General features: G+C 38.3%; 1 protein-coding gene across 1 annotated transcript in view; it reads left to right on the plus strand.

Moving 5' to 3' along the window:
* Positions 1 to 24639, plus strand: part of ADAD1 (adenosine deaminase domain containing 1) — a 74242-nt gene that overhangs the window by 39173 nt on the left and 10430 nt on the right. The window contains exons 9-10 of the mRNA XM_007946454.2: positions 1977 to 2214; positions 20458 to 20590. Coding sequence (XP_007944645.1) covers positions 1977 to 2214; positions 20458 to 20590 — 371 coding nt within the window. The remainder of the gene's footprint in view (positions 1 to 1976; positions 2215 to 20457; positions 20591 to 24639) is intronic.

Below are 24639 nucleotides of genomic sequence, written 5' to 3' on the forward strand. Positions count from 1 at the left end.
CCTCCTCCCTGTGGTTACTGCTTCCCTTTGTCCTTACCAATGCATTCCTGCTTGCCTAGCTTTGTCCTGTATAAATGGTGCTCTTCTGATCTCCCATGGTTGACTCTTCTAAGGAGTGCATCTCCTCCATATTGTTGTTCCACAAGAAGATGTCTCTGTTGTTTGGCTAACAGGAGTGAGTCCAATTCTAATCCTGAAGGGTGATGTGGGGCCATAGCCTGAGGGGTTTTACCAGTCTTTTTCTGACCAATAATCCTGATCTTTTTTGTTTTTGAATTTTGTTCCATATTTTTCTCCTCTACTATCCAGGATCTCAAATTTTCATGACTTTTCAAGTAGCCAGGCACCATCTAGTTCTTCTTGTAGGCTGAGATTCCTGTGGTCCATTAGTTCATAGGACTAATTGTTTTCACATATCTTTGATTTTCTTCACTCTTCTGTTCTCTGGACAATGAGAGACCAGTTGTTACTTCTTGATGGCCGTTTGCAATCTTTTAAAACCCCAGTTGCTACTCACCAAAGTAGGATGTAGAACAGTATTTTTGTGTACTCTGTTGTGCCAGTTGAGCTTGATGGTATCCCTCACAACCATGGTTCAGAGCCCACAGGTTTAGTGACTCACTCCCTCCAGGTGCTTGGTTGTGGCTTACATTTTCTTTTGTATTTTCATCTTCTGTTCATTATGGATAGAATGCCTACTTCTCAGACGTTACTACCTCCCAGCGTTTTTTCTGTGCCCAAGAATATTTTTAATTTGATTATCTTCATTTGTCAGTATCTCTTGATTTGGGGCACTTAAAGGAACACTTAGAAAAGAAGGTGTGAAAAGCAACTCATGTCCTTTATTATGATAGTTATTTTGGTGAAAATACACATGACAAAACATTCAGGTATTGAACCACTTCCACATGTTTAATCCATTGCTGTGTCCTTTCTAGTTCATTCTCTAGTGCTGTGATAGTCATATGGAGAGTGTAAATCCCACTAATCATCTCAACGTTCCAATGATGTGAAAATAAACTTTTCACTAGTAATATATAAAATCTCTCTTGTTGTGAGAACCTCTGACCTTCCAAGGAGAAAAGAGATCTGCTTTAGAATTTCTGTTTTTAGAATGAGAATTACTACTCCCTAACTTCTTTTTTAGGAGCTCTGGTAGCATAGTGCCTAAGGCACTTGACTGCTCACCAGAAGGCTGGCAGTTCAAACCCACCAGCCACTCCTCAGAAGAAAGGTTGGGCAATCCTACTTGCGTAGTGATACTGCCTCGGCAACTCAAGAAGGGGTCGCTATGAGTTGGGGCCGACTCGACAGCAAAAAACAACAGCAACAACAACAACTTCTTTTTTAAGTTTGATACAGTTCATTATGTTAATGACATTGCATCTTTTTTGAACTCTCTCTTCAACAGTTATAAAAGCTGAGAACTCAAATGCTTTTGGCGGCCTTGGCTACAATTTTAATGAAAAAATGTCAATTCTTTAAATTACTTTGTGCTATAAAACTGATGGCAGTGAGTTGAGTTGAGTTGATGAAACTAAAAAATTGTGCTACAGAGCAATTGTGATTTGTGGCCCTCAGCTATTGCAAAAAGAACTCACTTTCACCAACTGTTCCTGGTTTATCTGCTTCATTATCTCCTAAATTCATGCTGAAATCGGAATTGACTCATTCCCTTTGGCAGAACCCTATAAAAAGTACCCAGTTTTTTCTGGGTCAATCCTGACTGAAATTACTTACTGAAATGTTGTTTCATCATTTTCTTTAAAAATTCTTTTTTGAGTGGAAATTGTCATTACCTTGTCTTCCATTCTGGGAAATGTGGAAGTAACTGCTAAGAAATAGAAAAGAGAAGATTTCAAGATAAAGTATAAAGAATTATTTCCAATTTCTTTTTCTTTTTTTTACTTTATTGGGATAGAGTCTTTTCTTTTGATACTGAACTTCTGATTGTTTGTTTTGGTTTTGTGTTCTAGGTGATGGGAATTGCAGTGATGCTAGAGGCTTGGAAATAGCTATAAAGCAGCGTGTTGATGATGCACTTACTTCAAAACTTCCGATGTTTTACTTGGTCAACAGACCTCATATTAGTTTAGTACCATCTCCATATCCACTTCAAACAAACTTGGAATACAAATCCCTGAGTCTGAATTGGGCACAAGGGGACGTTTCTTTGGAGATTGTGGATGGTCTAAGCGGAAAGATCACTGAAAGGTTAGAAGTACTAATTTTTTTAAAAAATAATGTGTTATTTAAACAGAAGAAGACATTTTGATTACAATTTTTAAATTTTTCTAATTTTTTTGGCTACTATCTATTAATGAATTCTGTATAATAACAGTAATTATCATAAATTAGTAGGACCATGTTATAAGGTAGGAGCTCTGGTAGCATAGTGCCTAAGGCACTTGACTGCTAACCAGAAGGCGGCGGTTCAAACCCACCAGCCACTCCTCGGAAGGAAGGTTGGGCAATCCTAATTCCGTAGTGATACTGCCTCGGAAACCCAAGGAGGGGTCGCTATGAGTCGGGACCGACTCGACAGCAAATAACAACAACAACAACAACAACATGTTATAAGCACTGTAAACCAAACCTGTTGCCATCGAGTTGGATCCAATTTTACAGAAGTGTGGAGCCAGAATTCAAGCCCAGGCAATAGGGCCCCAGAACCTGTGTTTTTCCCAAGTGTCTTTTGGGAATAGTTTGCATTGGAATCATACAATGTATTTGTTGAGGGGAGAGAGGTGTTCTTACTGAAGCTAAATTTCTGGATCTGGGGTTTAGGAATCTGTATTTTTGAAATAGTCTCTGAAATACTTCTTTTACATATATACATAAATATTTCTGGAATATATCTAAGTGTGAGAAATATGGATTCTGCTATACTGCCTTTTCATTTAATTCTTAGAATAACCCTGTGGATTAGCTGGCATTGTTCTTCTTTTTACAGATAAACAGGTCATATTCAAGCTAGGTTAACTATCTTGCCTAAATTCACTCACGTGTTAAGTGACCCACTGGGATTCTGATCTAGACAGTCTTCCCATAACTGTGGTTCTTAACCATAATGCTATATGCCTTCTAAATGTTTTTTGTAATATCCCTAACATTGCTTACTGAGTAGCACTGAAGCCCATCTTTTAGAGTTAGCATATATTTATAATGAGGTAATGAATAGTTTTAAAGGTTTAAATGCTTTCTTTGTAAAGGATGGATTTAAATTAAGACCACATACAAATGTTTTTTGGTGTGAATGTAGAAATGCATATTAAGGGTTGTTTTAAATAGAATGGTTGTTTATACTTTGAATGAGCATGAATAAGTATTTACTATTAAGAACAGTCACAGCTACACAGGCTTAATACACAAAGGTTTAATCTCATGTAAAAGAGATCTGAAAGGAGGCAGTCCAGAGCAACCCGTACTTGTAACTTGCTGTTAGACCATCTCAGATCATGACTTGAATCCTCCAAGTCACCTTATGGTCTTTGTGGCTCCCGAAATACCGGCAATAAAGTCTGCATTGCAGGATATGGAGAAAGACAAAAATATTTTTAATTTTAATTATAACATTTAATTAAAAAACAAAATCTTTCTCAATAGCCCCTGTGGAAGTCCCATATAGCACTTCTGCTTACATTTCATCAGCCTGAACTTAGTTACATAGCTACAGAGGAAGATGGGAAATACATATATCCCAGGTTGTTAATTTATGTTGTTATTACTGTTAGTTGCCATTGTGTCAGTTCCAACTCATAGTTACAGACCCCATGTGTGCAGAATAGAATCATTCAGTAGGGTTTTCAAGGCTTTGACCTTTTAGAAGCAGAGAACTAGGCTTGTCTCCCTTCATATCACTGGGCAAGTAGGTTCAGAACACTAAGCTTTTGGGTATAGTTGAGCATTTAACCATTTATGCCACCCAAAACCAAAAAAAAAAAAAACGCACAAACTCATTGCCATTGAGTCATTTCCAACTCATAGCAACCCTCAGAGGGTTTCAAAGGCTGTAAATATGAAAGCGGACTACCTCATCTTTCTCCCAGAGTGGATCGTGGGTTTGAACCACTGATGTTTTGGTTAGCAGCCAAACTCCTTCACCCCTCTGTATCATCAAAGCTCCTTTACCCATCCCAAAGGCAGCAAGAATATTTCTGTTGTTCTGAGGTGCCAGTGACTCAGCTCCAACCCATCGTGACCCTGTGTACAACAGACCGAAACATTGCCTGGTCCTGCATCATCCTCACAAACTTGTTATGCTTGAGCTTATCATTCCAGCCATTGTGTCAATCCATCTTATTGAGAGTCTTCCCCTTTTTTCGCTGACCCTCTGCTTTACCAAGCATGATATCCTTCTCTAGGGCCTGGTCCCTTTGACAACATGACTTAAGTAGGTGAGACAAAGTTTGGCCGTTCTCACTTCTAAGGAGCATTCTAGCGGTAATTGTTCCAGGGCATATTTGTTCATTCTTCTGGCAGTCTGTGGTATTTTCAGTATTCTTCACTGACACCACAATTCAAAGGTATCTAGTTCTTCAGTCTTCCTTAATCATTGTCCAGCTTTCACATGTATATGAAGCAATTGAAAATACCATGGCTTGGGTCAGGTACAACTTAGTCTCCAAAGTGACATCTTTGTTCCTCAACACTTTAAAGAGATCTTTTGCAGCAGATCTGTCCAGTGCAGTATGACATTTGATTTCTAGACTGCTGCATCCATGGGTGATGATTGTGGATCCAAGTAAAATGAAATGCCTGGCAATGTCAGTCTTTTCTACTTTAATCATGATGTTACTTACTGGTCCAGTTGTGAGGATTTTTCTTTTTTTCTATTAAGGTGTATATTGAGGTGAAACCCTTATGGATAGCATGAATATAGGTGTGTAAATCAGATTTCTTTTTTCATTTTATGGAAATTATCTAAAAGCAACAGAAGAAGGAAAAGAAGAAACAACAAAAAAACCGTACAAGCTGCTTATTTTTAGCAAAAGTAAAAGACAGGTATAATCTACAGACTCCAAAATAATACAGGTTTCCAAAAGCAGCTGAGATGGGGTAGAACCTTTGCAAAAACAAGAAGTAAGAGTATCGAGATGTCTTCTTTGTATCAGATCTTAAAAATACCAGAAAAATTTTATTTTTCGAAGGTTTGAACCTGAAGTACTAAAGCTACATTCCTTATTTACAGCAATGGTTGTGGGAACTGGGGAGACTAACAGCAGAATCTTTCAGGACCCAATTTTGGAAAGAAGCGGAGAGTATAGAGATACTGTAACAGTGATTCAGATAATATATCATTTGCAAGAACCAGTTTGGTGTGAAAACCATCTAGCCTTAAAGACTTTTGTAGTCTCATTCCCTCAGGAACCACATGCAGATACCTAACTTAGAAAATCCAACTCATTAATTCATGAATATCATAATAAGAACTGGCAGTGGCAGAACACTGAGGAAAAATAAAAAAAAAAAAAAAAAGGAAGCGGCCAGAAAAACTTATGATAAGGATACTCTTTAGAGTCAATTCTGACTCATAGCGACCCTTTAGGACAGAGTATAACTGCCCCCATATAATTTCCAACTGTGTAAATCTTTACAGAAGCAGACTGCCTCATCCTTTTCCCACAGAGAGGCTGGTGTATTTGAACTGCCAGCCTTTTAGTTAGCAGCTGAAATGCTTTAACCAGTCACTACCAGAGCTTCTATGAAACAATAATAAACATAAAAATGATGGCATAATAAAGACAGAATGTAACTGTCACTTATAATAAAAGTAAAATGAACTTGTCGATTATGGCCTAGTACTTGCCAGATGATTACAAACAAAAAAAAAGGAGAGGTTGTGATCTAAATATTCAAACACGATGGAATTCAGCCCCTAAAACACTACGTAAGACAAAGGACACTTTAAGCAATTAAAGAGTATCATTGCTAATGAACATTGACAGTTATGAACACTGTAGCAAATAACATAGTGTCAGCATTCATAAAGCAGAAATTACAGAAAATTAGAGGAAAAATGGAAACAACAGTAAAGAGAGACTGTATAATTCATTTCTTTCAGGTCATTCTAGAGCAAGCAGACAAAACAATAAGCAAAGATAAAGTAGTTTTAAGTGATAGGTATATTACATTGATTTATTTAAAATTGCATCATAAGAATATAAAACATACCTACTTTAGTATTTGACTGATAACCAGAAGGCTGGCGGTTCAAACCCACTGGCCACTTCTCGGAAGGAAAATTGGGCAGGCTACTTCTGTAGTGATACTGTGTTGGAAACCCAAGGAGAGTTGTCTGTGAGGCAGATCCACTCGACGGCAGTGTAGAACATTGACAAAAATACTATATGTTAGCCCATAAAGAAAATGCAAATTCTAAAAAGTAAAATCAATATGGAAAGTATTTCCTGAATATGATGCAATAAAACTATTAATTACAAAATAATAAAAGAAGAATACTAGAAGCTGAATGCAATGAGAAAAGAAAGCTCTCACTTCAAAGGAGAAATGTAAAGAGAAATTGTAGAATATTTAGAAAATAATGTTTAGAAAGTGCCATGTATCAGAACTAACAATAATACAGTTAAAGTAGTGCTGAGTGGGAAGGTAAAAAATCTTAAATGCTTATATCAATAAATAATGGAAATGAATTAAGCAGAATGAAGGAATAAATAAAACTACAATGTTAAATTAAAGAGCTCTTATTGTTAGCTGTCATCACTTTGGACCATTGTGATCCACAGGGTTTTCATTGACTCGTTTTCAGAAGTAAATTGCCATGCCTTTTTTCCTAGTTTATATTAGACGGGAAACTCTGCTGAGTCCTTTCAGCAGCATAGCAATGCACAAGCTTCCACTGACAGATGAGTGGTGGCTATGCTTGAGGGATGTTGGCCCACCATTGAACCTGACTGTCCCACATGGAAAACAAGAATTCTACCACTGAACCAACCACACTGCTTCTAATTAAAGTGCTAGAAAAAATATAAAAGGGTAGAATTAATCATGAAAAGCTGAGTTTTTGAAAAAATAATCTTAGCAAAATAAAGGGAAATAAGTGAGAGCCAGAACTTGATAGAACTGCCTTGTTTTTCCAGATCTTACAAGGGAGCTCTGGTGGTGTAGTGCCTAAGGCATTTGACTGCTAACCAGAAGGCTGGCAGTTCAAACCTACCAGCCACTCCTCGGAAGGGAGATTGGGCAGTCTACTTCTGTAGTGATACTACCTCGGAACACCAAGGAGGGGTCGCCATGAGTCAGATCTGACTTGACGGCAGTGAGTTTGATTTGGTTGTACTTTTTTACAAGTTTTCCACTTTTGACACAGTGCAGTCTTAATACTTTCTTTATCACTTGTTTTAGTGGAAAATACTTCTTTCTCTGACAGGCTTCTGCCTTATACAGATTCTGGTTTTCATAGGTTTTAATGTAATAAATTATTCCCTACTCCTCATTTAACGAAATGGATTGACAGCAGTGGTGTTATATAACCATGGGCTCAAATATAGCAGGGATTGTAAGGCTGGTTGGTGCACAGTGTTTCATTCTGTTATACATAGGGTTGCCATGAGTTGGGGCTGACTCAACACCACCTAACAACAACAACACTCACTGACTAACTGGTTATCAAACATTTTTCATTTACAATTTTGAAGAAAGTCTCAGGTGGGGCTGCAGCTGGGCCTAGGTCTTGCTATGCAGGCCATCCTGAATGATGTGCTGAAGGCCTTAGTGATGACCAGGCCCACAGTGGCCATCTACCAGCAGGATGCCTTCTACCATTCATCTGTGATTCTTGGTCCAGCCACGGAGGGCACCTTGTGACACAAGGTCATGGTCAGGTAGGGGAGGCGGGTAAGGGCCCAGAAATGCAGAGGAGATCAGTGAGGGGAGGCAAATAGAAGGAAGAGATGTAAGGGGCCTAATGAGGCTGCAAGACCATCAGGGTCCCTGCCCAGGGCAGACAACAGGCGAAAGTTGTATCATCTCCATACCTCATGTTATTAATGAGTCTTCTCCAATTCTGATGTCATGCTTTTCTACATATAGTATAGCTTCTTGTATTATTTGTTCAGCATACAGATTGAAGAACTATGGTGGAAGGATACAATTCTTATGCATACTTTTCCTAATTTTAAACCGTGCAATTATCTCCTTGTTGTGTTTAGAATGTTGGCCTCTTAGTCTATGTATAGGTTCGTCATGAGCACAATTAAGTATTGTGGAATTCCCATTGTTTGCAGTGTTATGCATAAGTTGCTATGATCCACACAGTTGAATGTCTTGCGTAGTCAGTAAAACACAGGTAAACATCTTTCTGGTCTTCTCAGTGTTCATGTAATATCTCTCTGACATCAGCAATGATATCCTTTATTCCAAGTCCTTTTGTGAATCCAGCTTGAATTTCTGGCAGTTCTCTATTAATGTACTGCTGTAAACATTTTTGAATTATCTTCAGCAAAATTCTACTTCCACCTGATATTGATGACATTATTCAATAATTTCTGCATTTTGTTGGATCACCATATGTGATGGTTATGTTTGTATGTCAACTTGGCTAGGCCTGGTTCAGTGGCTGGGCAGCTGGATGTAGTATTCCCCATGATGAGACTGGTAATCAACTCCATGGTGGAATCTACTGGGAGCAGCTGAGTAGCTGCCTTTGGGTATGTGGTCTGCTTCCTGTATTTAAGGAGAAGCTTTGAGAATGGTCTCTAGCCTATGGCACACTTGGACCCTGCATGTAGCTGTGTTGTTGCTCAGCAACCTGCTATGCTTTGCCAACCTTGGGATTTACAGTGGACCTGCTGGGTGGTTTGGTAACGTCGGGACTGTGCCTTTTTACTTGTCAACCTTGGGGCTTCTCAGCCTCAGCAGCCAGCAGCTGTCTGAGTGAAGAAATTCCTCTTGCTCCAGTGGGCCAGGAGCAGGAGGCAGAGCTGGACCCCAAGGTTGAGGGGCTTTCACCAAGCCCCTAGAGCCTGGCACTTTGAACTTGGACTTAAAGCCTCCAAATAGTAAGAATAAACTCCTATTAAGGCCATCCCATTTGTGGTACATTTCCTGTGAGAGCAGCACCAGGTAACAAGAATACCATACTTTGGAATGGGCAACAGATCTGGATCTCTTCCAGTTGATTGGCCAAGTAGTTATCTTCCAAATTTCTTGGTATAGAAAGTGAGTGCTTCCAGCATTACATCATTTCTTGAAGTATTTCAGTTGGTATTCCATCAGTTTGTCCTGTTGGTTCTTGATCATATGCTACCTCCTGAAATGCTGAATGTTGACCAGTTCTTTTCAGTATAGTAATGGTGGGATATTTTAATACACCACTTTCAATGATAGATTGAATAGCTAGGGAAAAAAATCAATAAAGATATAGAACACCTGAATAACATTATTAACCAACTAGACGTAACAGACATATATAGAACATACCACCCAAAAGCAGCACAATACACATTTCTGCAGTGTACATGGAACATTCATTAACATAGACCATATTTTAGGCTACACAACAAACCTCAATAAATCTAAAAAGATTGAAATAATTCAAAGTGTCTTCTACAACCATAACAGTAGAAAGCAAGAAATCAACAACAAAGAAAATAATGGGAAAACATACATAGAAACAGAATAACACACTATTAAAAAACAGTTGGGTCGTTGTTGTTGTTAGGTGCTGTCGAGTCGCCTTCTTCTCATAGTGACCCTGTGCACAGCAGAATGAAACACGACCTGGTTCTATGCCAGCTCTGTGATCCCTGCTATACTTGAGCCCATCCCCACAGCCAGTGTCAATCCATCTCTTTGAGGGCCTTCCCCTCTTTCGTCGACCCTCCACCTTACCAAGCAAGACATCCTCCAGGGTATGGTCCCTTGTGATAACTTGAACAAAGTAGGTGAGATGATGTCTGGCCGTTCTCGCTTCCAGAGAGCTTTCGGCTGCCCTTCCTCCAGGACAGATTTGTTAGTTCTTTTAGCAGTCCGTGGTACTTTCAGCATTCTTCACCAGCACCACAACTCAAAAGCATCAACTCTTCTTCGGTCTTCCTTATTCATTGTCCAGCTCTCACATGCATATGAGGTGATTGAAAATATCATGGCTTGTGTCAGGCAGACCCTAGTCCTCAAGAAGACATCTTTGCTCTTCAGCACTTGAAAGAGGTCTTTTGCAGCCGATTTGCCTAGTGCTGTATGTAGTCTGATGTCCTGACTGCTGCTTCCATTGGCGTCAATTGTAGAACCAAGCAATGTGAAGTCTTCGACAACTTCAATCTTCTCTCCATTTATTGTGATGCTGCTTATGTTGTGAGGATTTTTGTTTTCTTTATATTGAGGTATAATCAATACTGCAGGCTGTACTCTTCAACCTTCATCTATAAGTGCTTCAAGCCATTCTCACTTTTAGTGAGCAAAGTTATGTCATCAGCGTATTGCAGGTTGTTAATGATTCTCCCTCCAATCTTGATGCCATGTTCTTCTTCATATAGTCCAGCTTCTTGGATTATTTTCTCAGCATATAGATTGAATAAGCATGGTGAAAGGATACAACCCTGACATACTCCCTTCTTGATTTTAAACCATGCAGTGTCCCCTTCTGTTCAAACCACAGCCTCTTGGTCTGTGTACAGCTTCCTCATGAGTACAATTAAGTGTTCTGGAATTCCCGTTCTTCTCAGTGTTGTCTATAGTTTGTTATGATCCACACAATCAAATCCTTTTGAATAGTCAATAAAACACAAGTAAACATCTTTCTGGTATTCTCTGCTTTGAGCCAAGATCCATCTGACATCCACAATGATATCCCTTGTTCCACATCCTCTCCTGAATCCCACTCACACCTCTGGAAGTTCTCTGTCAATATACTGCTGCAACCGTTTTTGAATTATCTTCAATAAGATATTACTTGCATGCAATATTAATGATATTGTTCAGTAATTTCCACCTTCTGTGGGATCACTTTTCTTTGGAAGGGTACAAATATGGATCTCTTCCAGTCAGTTGACCAGGTAGCTGCCTTCCAAATCTCTTGACATAACCGAGTGAGTGCCTCCAATGGGGTATCTGTTTGTTGAAACATTTCAGTGGGTATTCTGTCAATTCCTGGAGCCTTGTTCTTCAGCAGTGCCTTCAGTGCAGCTTCGACTTCTTCCTTCAATACCATTGGTTCTTGATCATATGCCACCTCCTGAAATGGATGAAGATCTACTAGTTCTTTTTGGTACAGTGACTGTCTGTATTCCTTCCATCTTCTTTTGATGCTTCCTGCATCATTCACTATTTTTCCCATAGAACCATTCAGTATTGCAACTTGAGGCTTAAATTTTTTCCTCAGTTCTTTCAGCTTGAGAAATTCCAAGTGTGTTCTTCCCTTTAGGATTTCTAACTCCAAGTCTTTGCATGTTTCATTATAGTAATTGGCTTTGTCTGTTTGAGCTGCTCTTTGAAATCTTCAGTTCAGCTCTTTTATCTTGTCATTTCTTCCATTTGCTTTGGCTACTCTTGTGCAGGGGCAAGCTTCAGAGTCTCTTCTGTCATCCATTTTGGTCTTCTTTTCCTTTCTTGTCTTTTTAATGACCTCTTGCTTTCTTCATGGATGATGTTCTTGATGTCGTCCCACAATTCTTCTGGTTTTAGGTCATTGGTGTTCAGTGTATCAAATCTATTCTTTAGATGGTCTGTCAATTCAGGAAGGATATATTCAAGATCATATTTTATCTTTCATGGACTTGTTTTAATTGTCTTCAACTTCTAGTTGAACTTGCATTTGAGCAGTTGATGGTCTGTTCCACAGTCAGCTCCTGGCCTAATTTTGGCAGAAGATACTGAGCTTATCCATCACCTCTTGACACAGATATAGTCAGTCTGAATCCTGTGTATTCCATCTGGTGAAGTCCACATGTACAGCTGCCGTTTGTGTTGTTTAAAAAAGGTATTTGCAATGAATAAATTATTGGTCTTGCAAAATTCTATCATGTGATCTCCAGCATTATTTCTGTCACCAAGGCCAAATTTTCCAACTACCGGTGATTCTTTGTTTCCAACTTTTGCATTCTAATCACCAGTGATAATTAACACATCTTGATTGCATATTTGGTCAATTTCAGACTGCAGAAGTTGATAAAATCTTCAATTTCCTCATCTTTTGCTTTGGTGGTTGATGCATACATTTGAATAATAGTCACATTAACTGGTCTTCTTGTAGACATACAGATATTATTCAATCACTGACAACATTGTACTTCAGGACAGATCTTGAAATATCCTTTGGGATGATGGATGCCACACCATTCCTCTTCAAATTGTCATTCCTGGCATAATAGATCATATGGTTGTCTGATTCAACATGTCAAAATCCAGTCCACTTCAGCTCACTAATGCACGATATCAATCTTTATGCGTTCCATTTTATTTTTGACAACTTGGAATTTTCCTATATTCATACTTCGTATATTCCATGTTCTGATTATTAATGGATGTTTGCAGCTGTTTCTCCTCAATTTGAGTCATGTCACAGCAGCGAATGGAGGTCTCAAAAGCTTTACTTTATCCATATCAGTAAGCTTGGTTCTACTCTGATGATGCCGCTTTTTCCCAGTCATATTTTGAGAGCCTTCCAATGTAAGTGGCTCATCCTCCTACACTGTATCAGACGGTTTTTTCAGGCTATTCATATAGTTGCCTAGTATTAAAACAGACAGTGTTTCTCTCCTATTCATAAGGTTTTCCCTGACCAGTTCTTTGAGAAGTCGATGGCCTCTTCTTCCTACTCTGTCTCAGTGTGCAAACTGCACCAAATCCTCTGCACCATGTGCAACTCTGCTGGTGTTTGTAACACCGGTGGCACAGCCTCAAACCTCACAGCAACACGATACCACAGTATGACAAACCAACAGACAAGTTTGTCTTCCTTAGCTGTTGGAAACCTCTCCACCCTCCCCTTACTTGGATCTGTGCCACTTGCTCACTCTGTCTTGGATGCCCTGGCTTTCCTTTCCTTTACCCTCTGCTTTTCCTGCCCCTTGGGGTTTGAGCCTGGGTCCCTCCCCTTATGTGGATCCCTCTGTCACTTGCTCACTCTCTCTTGGTCACCTTGGCTTTCCTTTCCTTTCCTTTCCCCTCTGCTTTGGGTCATAGAATAAAACAAAAGAGTAATTACAAAAGTAATTAAAACCAAACAACAATTAAAAAAAAAAAAACATATGAAACACTTGGGATGCAGCAAAAATAGTGCTTAAAGGGAAGTTCATTGCAATAAATTCCTACATTAAGAAAGAAGATCCAAAATCCACAACTTGAACAAATGGAAAAGGGAGAGCAGAAAACCAAAGCTACCAAAAGAAAGGAAATAATAAATATCAGAACAGAAATAAATGAAATAGAAAACAGAAAAACAGTAGAAAGACCCAAGAAGATCAGAAATTGGTTCTTTGAATGGATCAATAAAATAGACAAACCACAGGCCAAATTGACAAGAAACTGATAACTAAAATAAGAAATGAAATTGAGTACATTATGATAAACTCACGTGACATAAAGATCATAACAGAATATTATGAAAGATTTTACTCCAACAAATTTGAAAAATGGACAAATTCCTAGAAACACATTACTTAAGTAAACTAACACAAATAAAGATAGAAAAACTAAAGACACACAGCAAAAGAAAGATTGAAGATGTCATCAAAGATGCCCCTTTCCCCCCAAAAAAATCCCACAATCAGATGCTTCACTGGGAAGTTTTACCTAAAAGTTGACACAAATTCTCAAACTTTTCCAGATCATAGAAAACAAAGAAATATTCCTTAACTCATTTTATGAAGCTATTAATAATCACCCTGATACCAACCCAGGCAAAGACATGAAAAAAGGAAAATTGCACACCAGTATCCCTCATGAATATAGACACAAAAGTTCTTGACAAAATTCTGGGGAACAGTATTTAATAACATATTAAGAAAACCACGTATCACAGTTGTGATAGTTGGCATTGTGTCAACTTGGCTTGACCACAATTTGGAGTGGTTTAAGCAGTTATGATATGTTTATTCTCATGATAGATCTGATGTATATGCCTTGAGCAGCCAACCAGTTGAAAGGGAGTTTCCCTAGGGGTTTGGCCTGCTTCCAGTATGTATATGGACATCCTGGAAAATTTGAGAATCTTCTGCGGATCTGGATCCTACAACTGTCCATGAGCAAACAATCCACCATTCTGCCTCATGACCTTGGATTCATCATCCACCGAAGTCAACAGCCATTACGATGACTGCCAGCCGTGAGCTCATCAGCCCCCACAGCTATGTTAGTTGGGAAGAGCCTCCAGCTTGGCACGTGATCCAGGAACTTGGGACTTGCCAGCCCCTGTAATGGTGTAGGCCATTTTTCTAAGATAAATGTCTCTCTCTCTGTAAACGTTTTACTGTTTTTCCTTCTCTGGAGAACTCAGCCTAACACAGTAGTCAAGTAACAATCATACGAGGAATGTAAGGGTGATTCAACATTAGACAATCAGTATAATTAACCAAGTAAGTAAAATGAAAAGAACCACATGATCATTTCAATTGATGCATAAAAAGCATTTGATAAAATACAACACCCTTCCTGATTAAAGAAATTCTTAGCAAAATAGGAATAGAAGGGAAATTCCTCAACATAATTAAGGACATATATGCAAAACTAAAAGTCATTCTAAAAGGAGAAAGACTAAGAACCTTTCTCTTAAAAAAGGAATGAGGAAATGATGCCCATTGTCACCACTGTTACTCAGTGTTTTATTGGAAGTGCTAGTCAGAGTAATAATGCAGAAAAGGAGAAGTCAATGGTAACCAAATCAGAAAGAAAGAAGTAAAATTAACCCTGTTTGCAGATAACATGATGCTGTACAGGCAGTCCCTGACTTAATGGTCAACTCCTACTTGTCCTTTAAACTGGCTCTTTCGTGGCCAAGGAAGCAAAACAGGAGTATCCTCAAAGTTTTTACTATATGGCAGATTTAGCACAGTACCTGGCACAGGAGAAATTGGAGTTCGAAGACCCAGAATCGGAAACTTGAAAGAGGTGTAGGTAGCCTTTTCAGGAAGCTAATATGTGAGAATGGATTATTGGCAGTATAGTAGGAGAGTGATACATATTCAAAGTGGCACAATCAGCTGCCACGTTTGAGCCGGGTGCCACTGTCTTTGAGTGGAGCAGCGCAGCTTTAGACGGTGCTCAGAATCTAAGGGCAAGAGATTTGGTTGCTATGCAACATGTATACTGCCCTTTTTCTGTAAGAGTAAAATTGAGTTTCTAGCAAGTCTTTAACCTGTAATTTTTCCAATTTTTGGTATCTTTCTGGTTTACCATAGCTTTAAAAATTCAAGTTTGTTCTGATGATGCTTCTTTAGCCATGACTGAACTGGAAAGAACTGGTTCAAAGTCCTGACATACTCTTGAATACAGAGGAATGGGTCTCGTTCATAACCTGCAGACTGCCTGTACTTAGAAAACCCCAAATATTCCATAAGAAAGTTATGGGCCTAATGAGATATTGCAGTGTACAAGATCAATAAACAAAAATTCTTTCACACTAAAGGAGAAATTACAAAAGGAAATAAGGAAAGCAGTACCATTTACAGTAGCCCCCAAAAATGATAAAATACCTAGGAATAAATCTAACCAGGGATGTAAAGGACTTACACAGCAAAAGGTATAAAAATGCTAATACAGGATACTAAGAAAAAACCCTACATATGTGAAAAAATATTCCGTGATAGTGGATTGGAAGACTTAATATTGTGAATATGTCAGTACTGCTCAAAGTAATCTCTAGATAAAATGCAATTCCAATCCAAATTCCAACACCATTGTTTACTGACATGGAAAAACTAATCACCAGCTTTGTGTGGAAAGGAAAGAAATAACGAAACCAATATTGAAGAACAGCATTGGAGGTCTCACACTTCCAATCTCAAAATATACTGTACAGCTACAGCAATCAAAACAGACTAGTACTGGTTCAATATAGACACGTTGACCAGTGGAATAGAATTGAGAACCCAGAAGTAAATTCATCCATCTAGACAATTGATTTACAACTAGGGCCCTAAGTCTGTGCAATGAGGAAGAATCAATCTCTTTGACAAACAAACCAAACCAGAACCCCTACTGCCATTGAGTTGATTCAGCTCATTCCAATCCCCATAGAATTTCCAAGACTAATTCTTCATGGAAGCGGACTGCCTCATTTTTCTCCCACAGAGCAGCTGGTGGTTCAAACTTCTGACCTTTTGGTTAACAACTTGATGCCCCAAATTGGATAGCCACTTGCAGAAAAAATAAACAGGACTCATACCTCACACACAAAAGCTGACTCAAAATGGGTTTAAGACCTAAATTTTGATGGTTATGTTTGTGTGTCAATTTGGCTGGGCCTGGGTGAGTGGCTGGGAAGCTGGTGGTAGTTAATCCCCATGATGAGACTGGTAATCAACTTCATGGTGGGATCTACCACAAGCAGCTGAATTAGCTGCCTTTGGGTTGTGGTCTGCTTCTTGTATATAAGGAAAAGCCTTGGGAATGGTCTCTAGCCTATGGCATGCTTGGACCCTGCATGTAGCTGTGTCACTGCTCAGCAGCCTGCTATGGGACTTGGAATGGCCTTAAGTTAATGGCCTGCCATGTGGTTTGGTAACATTGGGACTGTGCCTTTTTACTTGTCAACTCTGGGGCTTCTCAGCCTCAGCACCCAACAGCTGAGTAAAGAAATGCCTCTAGCTCCAGTGGGCCAGGAGCAGGAGGCAGAGCTGGACCCCAAGGTTAAGGGGCTTTCACCTAGCCCCTAGAGCCTGGCACTTTGAACTTGGACTTAAAGCCTCCAAACTGTAAGAGAATAAACTCCTGCTTGTTAAGGCCATCCCATTTGTGTTATATTTCTTGTCGGAGTGGTACTAAGTAACCAGAACATAAATGTTAAAGCTAAAACTATAAAATTCTTGGAAGAAAAAATAGGAACAAAGTAAAGATTTGATTCTTTTTTAAAAACACAACTACAAATGTACAAATAGAAGACAAATAGAACATCATAAAAATTAGTACTTATACTCATCAAAAGATCTTATTAGAAGGATAAGAAGACAGCCAACAGATTGGGAAAAAAAAATTGGGAACAACATTGGGTAAGGGTATAATCACTAAAATACATAGAAATCTTCAACAACTCAACAACAAAAAGACAACCCAGTTGAAAAATGGGCAAAGGACATGGACAGACACTTCACCAAAGGGAACATTCATGCCAACAAACACATCAAAAGATGTTCCTAACCATTAAACATTTGTTGTTGTTATGTGCCGTCAAGGCGGACCAACTGATAGTGAACTCTTCCTTGGGTTTCCGAGGCAATATCACTTCGGACATAGATTGCCCAACCTTCCTTCCGAGGAGTGGCTGATGGGTTTGAACTGCCAGTCTTCTGGTGAGAAGTCAAGTGCCTTAGGCACTATGCTACCAGAGCTTCTTATTAAACATTAGAGAGATGTAAATCAAAACTATAATGAGATATCATCTCTGCTAAAATGACATCGATAACAACAAATGCTGGCGAGGAACTGTAGGAAAATTGAAACTCTTACGCACTGCTGATGTTGTTGTTATGTGCCTTCAAGTCGGATCCAACTCATAGCGACCCCTCCTTGGGTTTCTGAGACAGTATCACTGCGGAAGTGGATCGCCCAACTTTCCTTCCGAGGAGTAGTTGGTGGGTTTGAACTGCCAGCCTTCTGGTTAGCAGTCAGGTGCCTTAGGCACTACACTAATTGTAAAATGGTACAACCACTATGGAAAACGATATGGCACTTACTCAGAAAACTAGAAACAGAACTCTACCATATGTTCCACTTCTACTTACATACCCTAATGATCTAATGGAAGAGGCACAGACATATGCACACTTGGATTCGTTACAGCATTATTCACAATATCAAAAAAGGAAACAGCCTAACTGCCCATCAGTGGATGGATGAATAAATAAAATGTGGTGCATAATTGCAGTGGAATATTACACAACAACAAGTAATAAAGATGAGTTCTCAAAACATCTGGAGGACATTATGCTGAGTGAAATAAGTCAATCACAAAATAACAAATACTGTGTGATCTCACTTTTACAAGAGGAAAAGAATCATAGAGACCAACATTCATTGATAAGATTACTGCCCCATCCTATCCCTAAAAGTTACAGACAAAAGGTCCCTTATATCCAAGCAGAATTTCTAAATAAAATACAGGCATTCCCCTGCTTACAAACAAGATCTGTTCCTAACTACATCTTTAATGATTTCAGACCAATTGCATACAGTTCTTATTAACTTTACTTTAATGCAAGAAAAGGCTTGAAGGCTTTTCTGTGATAAACTGTACATGCAGCAAGTGCAGGTGATTGTGATAAGGACTTTATTGAAAGTAGGGGTTGCTTCAGTTATTTCAAAATGAAGGCAAATTTTCATAGTATTAAAGAGCAAGTGGCTGTTGTGTGAATCTGACTTTCATAACCTATGGACTGCCTATATTTGGATACAGAATCTAGCAGCATGCTTATAAAAATATATTCTATGTAGCAATACTAATTATCTTTTTTCTAGGAATTCAAGTATAATAAATTGGGTTCAGAAAGGAATTAAATATTAGGAGTGATTTTTTAAAAATTAAAAAAAAAATCTGTTTCACAGCACATGTTGCACATAATCTATGGTCAATAAGTATTTGTAGAATATGTTGTTTTTAATCCCTACAGTTGCCAGCATGAATGATTGAATAGTGATCAGTAAATGTTTCATTCCTTTCTATTTTAGTTCCCCATTTAAAAAATAATAGATATAATACTAGATTAATTTGCTGTAGGGACAAATACCATACATTCATCTCCATAAATTGTAGGAAGGAGTTCAGTAAAACTCAACAACTGTTACAGATAAAGATGGTCAATTAAAAATGGGAATGAATATTTTTTACAGAATACAATATATGCTAGTTCAAAAATATCATCATGATTAATGATATAAGGGGCATTCCAACTAACAACTACTACAAGAAATGATTGTTCCCTGTTACTGCTGTTATTTAACATTATACTGGAGGAATTAATATATTTGGACAAGATAAAGAAATAGGAGATATAAAACATCAGAAAAGAGGAGGTAAAACTGCCACACTTTGAGTTTATACCTGGAAAGCCCAAGAGAATCATCTGAAAAGCTACCATGAGAAGTCACTAAGACATCAGGGTGAATTAAGATATGTAAGATATATAGACCAATAGATTTTATACACAGAAATATATATTATTGCCACAGAAAACAACCTCAAAACTTAATGGCTTAAAATAATAATTATTCATCATTACTCACAAGTCCTTTTATCAGCTGGATGGTTCTTGCAGATTTGATTGAATTCACCACCCATACATCTGGGGTCAGATGTGGTTCTATTGCAGGTCGTCTTAGATGGTCTTAGTGGGACAATTAAGCTCTGGCCCATGTATTGACTCACTCTCTAATAAGTTAGTTTGAACTTGCTCACATAACAAAAGCAGGGTTCCCAAGGGAATAAGAACACAAGCTTCTTGAGGCCTAGACTCAAACTGGTACATTGTCATTTCTTTTGTATTCTGTTCAGCAAAACAAGTCATAAAGCTAGCCAAAATTCAGGGGGAAGGGAAGTCAACTGCACCTCTTGGTGGAAGTATCTGAAAAGATACATTGCAAAGAGCATGGATATGGGAGGAACGAAGGATTATGGTAAATTTTGTAATCTATAAGAAACATCTAATGAGAGGTAAAACGAAGGGGAAAAGAATTACGATAGCATAAAACATGGTTCATGATCTGTGGACTTTTAATAGAAACAAAAAAAATTTACAAGTACACACATTCACGTATTTTGGGAGAACAAGGTAGGTGAGTATATTTTACTTTTTTATTGAGTTGAAATTTATATAGAGAGTGAAATACATTGTACAATTTTATGAGTTTTTACATATGTATGTACCTGTATAAACACCCCAGTCAGAATGCAGGGCATTTCCAATATCCCAGAAAGTATTTTCATGCTTCCTTCCAGTTAATCCATAGTAGAACCACTGTTCTAAATTCTAATCATCACAGATTAAATTTGTTTCAAATAATAGAAAAAACCACAAATGTCAACCTGATTTAATTTTTAATAAGCGATTGTGATTGTAAAACTTATAAAACTATAATATTGTAAGAGAAATTGGGTTCAGAAAGGAATTAAATATTAAGAGTGATTTTTTTTTTTAATAAAAGAAAATTCTGTTTCACAACACACCATGCACATAATCTTTGGTCAATAAAGTATTTGTAGAATGTATGTTCATTTTAATTCCTACAATTGCCAACATAAATGATTGAATACTGGTTAGTAAATGTTTCATTCCTTTTTTATTATAGTTCCCCATTTAAAAGTGGTGTGTCAATGGCAAGTCGGCTTTGTAAGGCTGCAATGTTAAGTCGATTTAACTTGCTTGCCAAGGAAGCTAAAAAAGAAGATTTACTTGATGCCAGTACATATCATGCAGCTAAGGTAAGTCCTTAGAGAATTAAGTTCATCATAGAAATAAAAAGATAATATGGTAATTTATGATGATAGTACATAGCATAACTTTTAATATAAAAGTTCCTGAATATATAAAGATAGTACCACATGTTATGGATTGAATTGTGTCTCAGAAAAATAAGTATGTAAATCCTAACCTCTATATTAGGATGTATTTATGAATAGGTTGTCTTTGTTATGTTAATGAGACAGGATTTGGCATGTTGTTGTTGTTGTTATTTGCTGTCGAGTCGGCCCTGACTCATAGTGACCCCTCCTTGGGTTTCCGAGGCAGTATCACTACGGAAGTAGGATTGCCCAACCTTCCTTCCGAGGAGTGGCTGGTGGGTTTGAACCGCCAGCCTTCTGGTTAGCAGTCAAGTGCCTTAGCCACTATGCTACCAGAGCTCCCCTCATAGGGGTGTTTTAAGTCAGTCTCTTTTGAGATATAAAAGAGATTAAATAATCAGGCAAAAGAAATAGAGCCAGGGGAAGAGAAATGTTAGGTGACATGAATATTGCCCAGGAGCAGAAGCTCAAAAAGAGACAAAGAGCCTCCAGAGCCATCTGAGAGAAAAAGCTTTCTCCTAGAGCTAGCACCGTGAGTTCAGAATTCTAGCCTTCTAAACTGTGAGGAAATAAATTTGTTTCATAAAGCTATCCGCTTGTGGTATTTCTTTTATCTCAAACCAAAAAACAAAGTCACTGCGGTTGAGTCAGATCTAGCTAATAGTGGCCCCACCTTGAATTTCCAAGGCAGTATCACTACAGAAGTAGGTTGCCCAGTCTTTCTTCTGAGGAGTGACTGGTGGGTTTGAACTGCCAGCCTTCTTGTTAGCAGTCAAATGCCTTAGGCATTGCCACCAGAGCTCCCATTTCTGTTATAGCAGCACTAGATAACTAAGAATTTGGTACTAAGAAGTCGGGTGCTGCTTTAACAAGTATTTAAATTGTGGCAGTGGTTTGGGAATTGGGTAATGAGTAGAGGCTAAAAGGATTTTAAGATGCCTGATGGTAAAATATCAAAGATATTTATACCTGTGTTTTATTGACTGTGCAAAGGCATTTGACTGTGTGATCATAACAAATTATAGATAGCATTGTGAAAAACTGGAATTTCAGAACACTTAATTGTGCTCATGAGAAACCTGTACATAAACCAAGAGGTAGTTTTTCAAATAGAACAAGGGGATACTGCATGGCTTAAGATCAGGAAGGATGTATGTCAGACTTGTATCTTTTCAGCATACTCATTTGATCTGTATGCTGAGCAAATAATCCAAGAAACTGTACTATATAAGGAAGACTACAGCATCAGGATTGATATGCAGATGCCACACCTTGCTTGTTGAAAGTGAAGGTGACTTGAAGCACTTACTGAAGAAGATCAAAGACTACAGCCTTCATTTTGGATTACACCTCAACATAAAGAAAAGAAAAATCCTCAAACTAGACCAATAAGCAACATCATGATCAATGGAGAAAGACTGAAGTTGTCAGTGATTTCATTTTATTTGGATCCACAATCAATGATCAATGCTTATGGAAGCAGCAGTCAAGAAATCACACGACAAATTGCATTGGTTAAATCTGCTGCAAAAGACACCTTTTTAAAGGGGAGAGCAAAGGTTATTGGGTTGGTTTCATCCCACAGCAACCCTGTGTACAACAGATTGAAATACTGCCCAGTCTTGCATCATCCTCACAATTGTTGCCATACCTGAGTCCATCATTACAGCTGCTGTGTGATTCTATCTAGTTGAGGGTCTTTCCCTTTTTCACTGATCCTCTACTTTACCCAGTATGATATCCTTCTCCAGAGACTGGCCCCTTCTAACAACATGACCAAAGTATAAGAAATGAAGTCAGGCCATTGGAGAGCAAAGATAGCACTTTGAAGACTAAGGTGTGCCTGACCCAAGCCATGGTATTTTCCATAGCTACATGTGCACATAAGAGCTGGAAAATGATAAGGAACACCTTGAATAATTGATGCATTTGAATTGTGGTGTTGGCGAAGATTATCAAATGTACCATGGACTGCTAGAAGAACAAACAAATCTCTTGGAGGAAGTACAGCTATAATGTTCCTCAGGAGTGAGAATGGCCAGACTTCATTTCTCGTACTTACTGCCTTGAAGACATGGTAGAACTATGGATATCAAAGGCAATTCTGATGAGGACTCAAAAGGAAGTGAAATGAGGTATAGAGAAAGTCTCTATCATATTAAAGAATACATATGGTATGTAAATATGTGGACATTAAATGTGCTTCTGAAAGAAATCTTTGAAAGGAAATGATGAACATTTGATTGGACAATGGAGGAAAGGTAATACTTGTCTGAATTATATTCATATGTTTTGTGGGAGGTAGAACTTTAATATGAACTTGAATATCTGACTGAACGGATAAGATCAGTTATTAAATTTCAACAGGGTTGAAAGGTACAATCACTAATATAAAAAATCCACTAGATAGGCCCATTGCCACATTTGAGATGTCAAAAGAATCATTGTACTTAATTATAGGTCAACAGAATTATTCATTCAAGGAACACAGAGAAAAAATATTTAAAAAATGAACAGAGCTTCAGAGACTTCTGGAACAATATTAAGCATATCAATGTATGTGCAGTGAGTGTAATAGAAGCAAAGGAGAGAAAGAGACTGAGGGAAAATATTTTAAGAAGGACTAAATAGTTCCCAAATATTATAAAAAAACATTAATAAGCATACTCAAGAAGCTTAAAGAACCCCAAGGAAGAAAAAAAAATAAAGATCTGTACCTAAACATACTGCTTACAAGAAAGAGAAAATCTTCTAATTACCAAGAGAGTAACTTACCACCTATAGGAGAAAAATACATGTAAAGGCTGATTTTGCATTAGAACCAACAGAGGCTGTGATGGTTGGTTTTGTGTGTCAGTTTAGCTAGGCTCTGGTTCCCAGTGGTTTGGTCAAACAGTCTAGTTGGCTGTCATGAAGTAGTTGCATGTGATTAAGTCAGTTTCCCTTTGGTAGAGCAGATGATCTTCACAAGATTATATATTTTGTTGTTTTTGCCATTGAGTCAGTTCTGACTCACAGTGATCCTATAGGACGACTAGAACTGCCTTACAGGGTTTCCTAGGCTATAATCTTTATGGGAACAGATCACCAGGTCTTTTCTCCCACAGAGCAGCTAGTCAGGTACTTAACCTTTGCCCCACCAGCTCTCCTTAAAATTAATATAATGTAATATAATTGCCTCACATGTAATGTAATCACTTTCCATAATGTAATGACCTTTCATAATGGAAAGTAATATAATCATTTAGTTGAGGTCATACTTACAGAGTGAATATTAAACTTAATAATTTCTGAATTATAAAAAGACCATAATAGAGACAGTGGCACAGACACACTGAGGAAGACAGATGAATGAGGGTCATTTACGAGCTGAGAACTGCAAAGAAATCTCTGGCAGACAGCAGAACTGGGAGACAGGCTTACAGAAGGAATCGATGTTACTGAGACGTGATTTGTATTTTTAGCCTCAGAATTGTGAGAAAATACTATGTCCCTTAAAGCTACCTGTGGTAGTTAAATTTGTATGTCAACTTGGCTGGGCCTGGTTGAGTGGCTGGGCAACTGGTGGTAGTTATTCCCCATGATGAGATTGGCAGTCAACTCCATGGTGGGATCTACCACAAGCAACTAAGTAGCTGCCTTTGGGTATGTGGTCTGCTTCTTGTATATAAGAAGCAGCTTTGGGAATGGTCTCTAGCTTATGGCACGCTTGGACTCTACCTGTAGCCGTGTCATTATTCAGCAGCCTGCCATGCTCTGCCAACCTTGGGACTTAAAATAGACTTGAGTTAATGGCCTGCCATGTAGTTTGGTAACATTGGGACTGTGCCTTTTTATTTGTCAACCTTGGGCTTGTTAGCATCAGCAGCCAGTAGCTGCCTGAGTGAAGAGATGCCTCTAGCTTCAGTGGGCCGTGTGTTGGATTGGGTTCTCTAGAGAAACACAAAAACCAGCAAAGTATATAGATA

Source organism: Orycteropus afer, unplaced genomic scaffold (genome assembly GCF_000298275.1).
Source record: "Orycteropus afer afer isolate SDZICR_OR568_19922 unplaced genomic scaffold, OryAfe1.0 scaffold00162, whole genome shotgun sequence".
NCBI lineage: Eukaryota > Metazoa > Chordata > Mammalia > Tubulidentata > Orycteropodidae > Orycteropus > Orycteropus afer.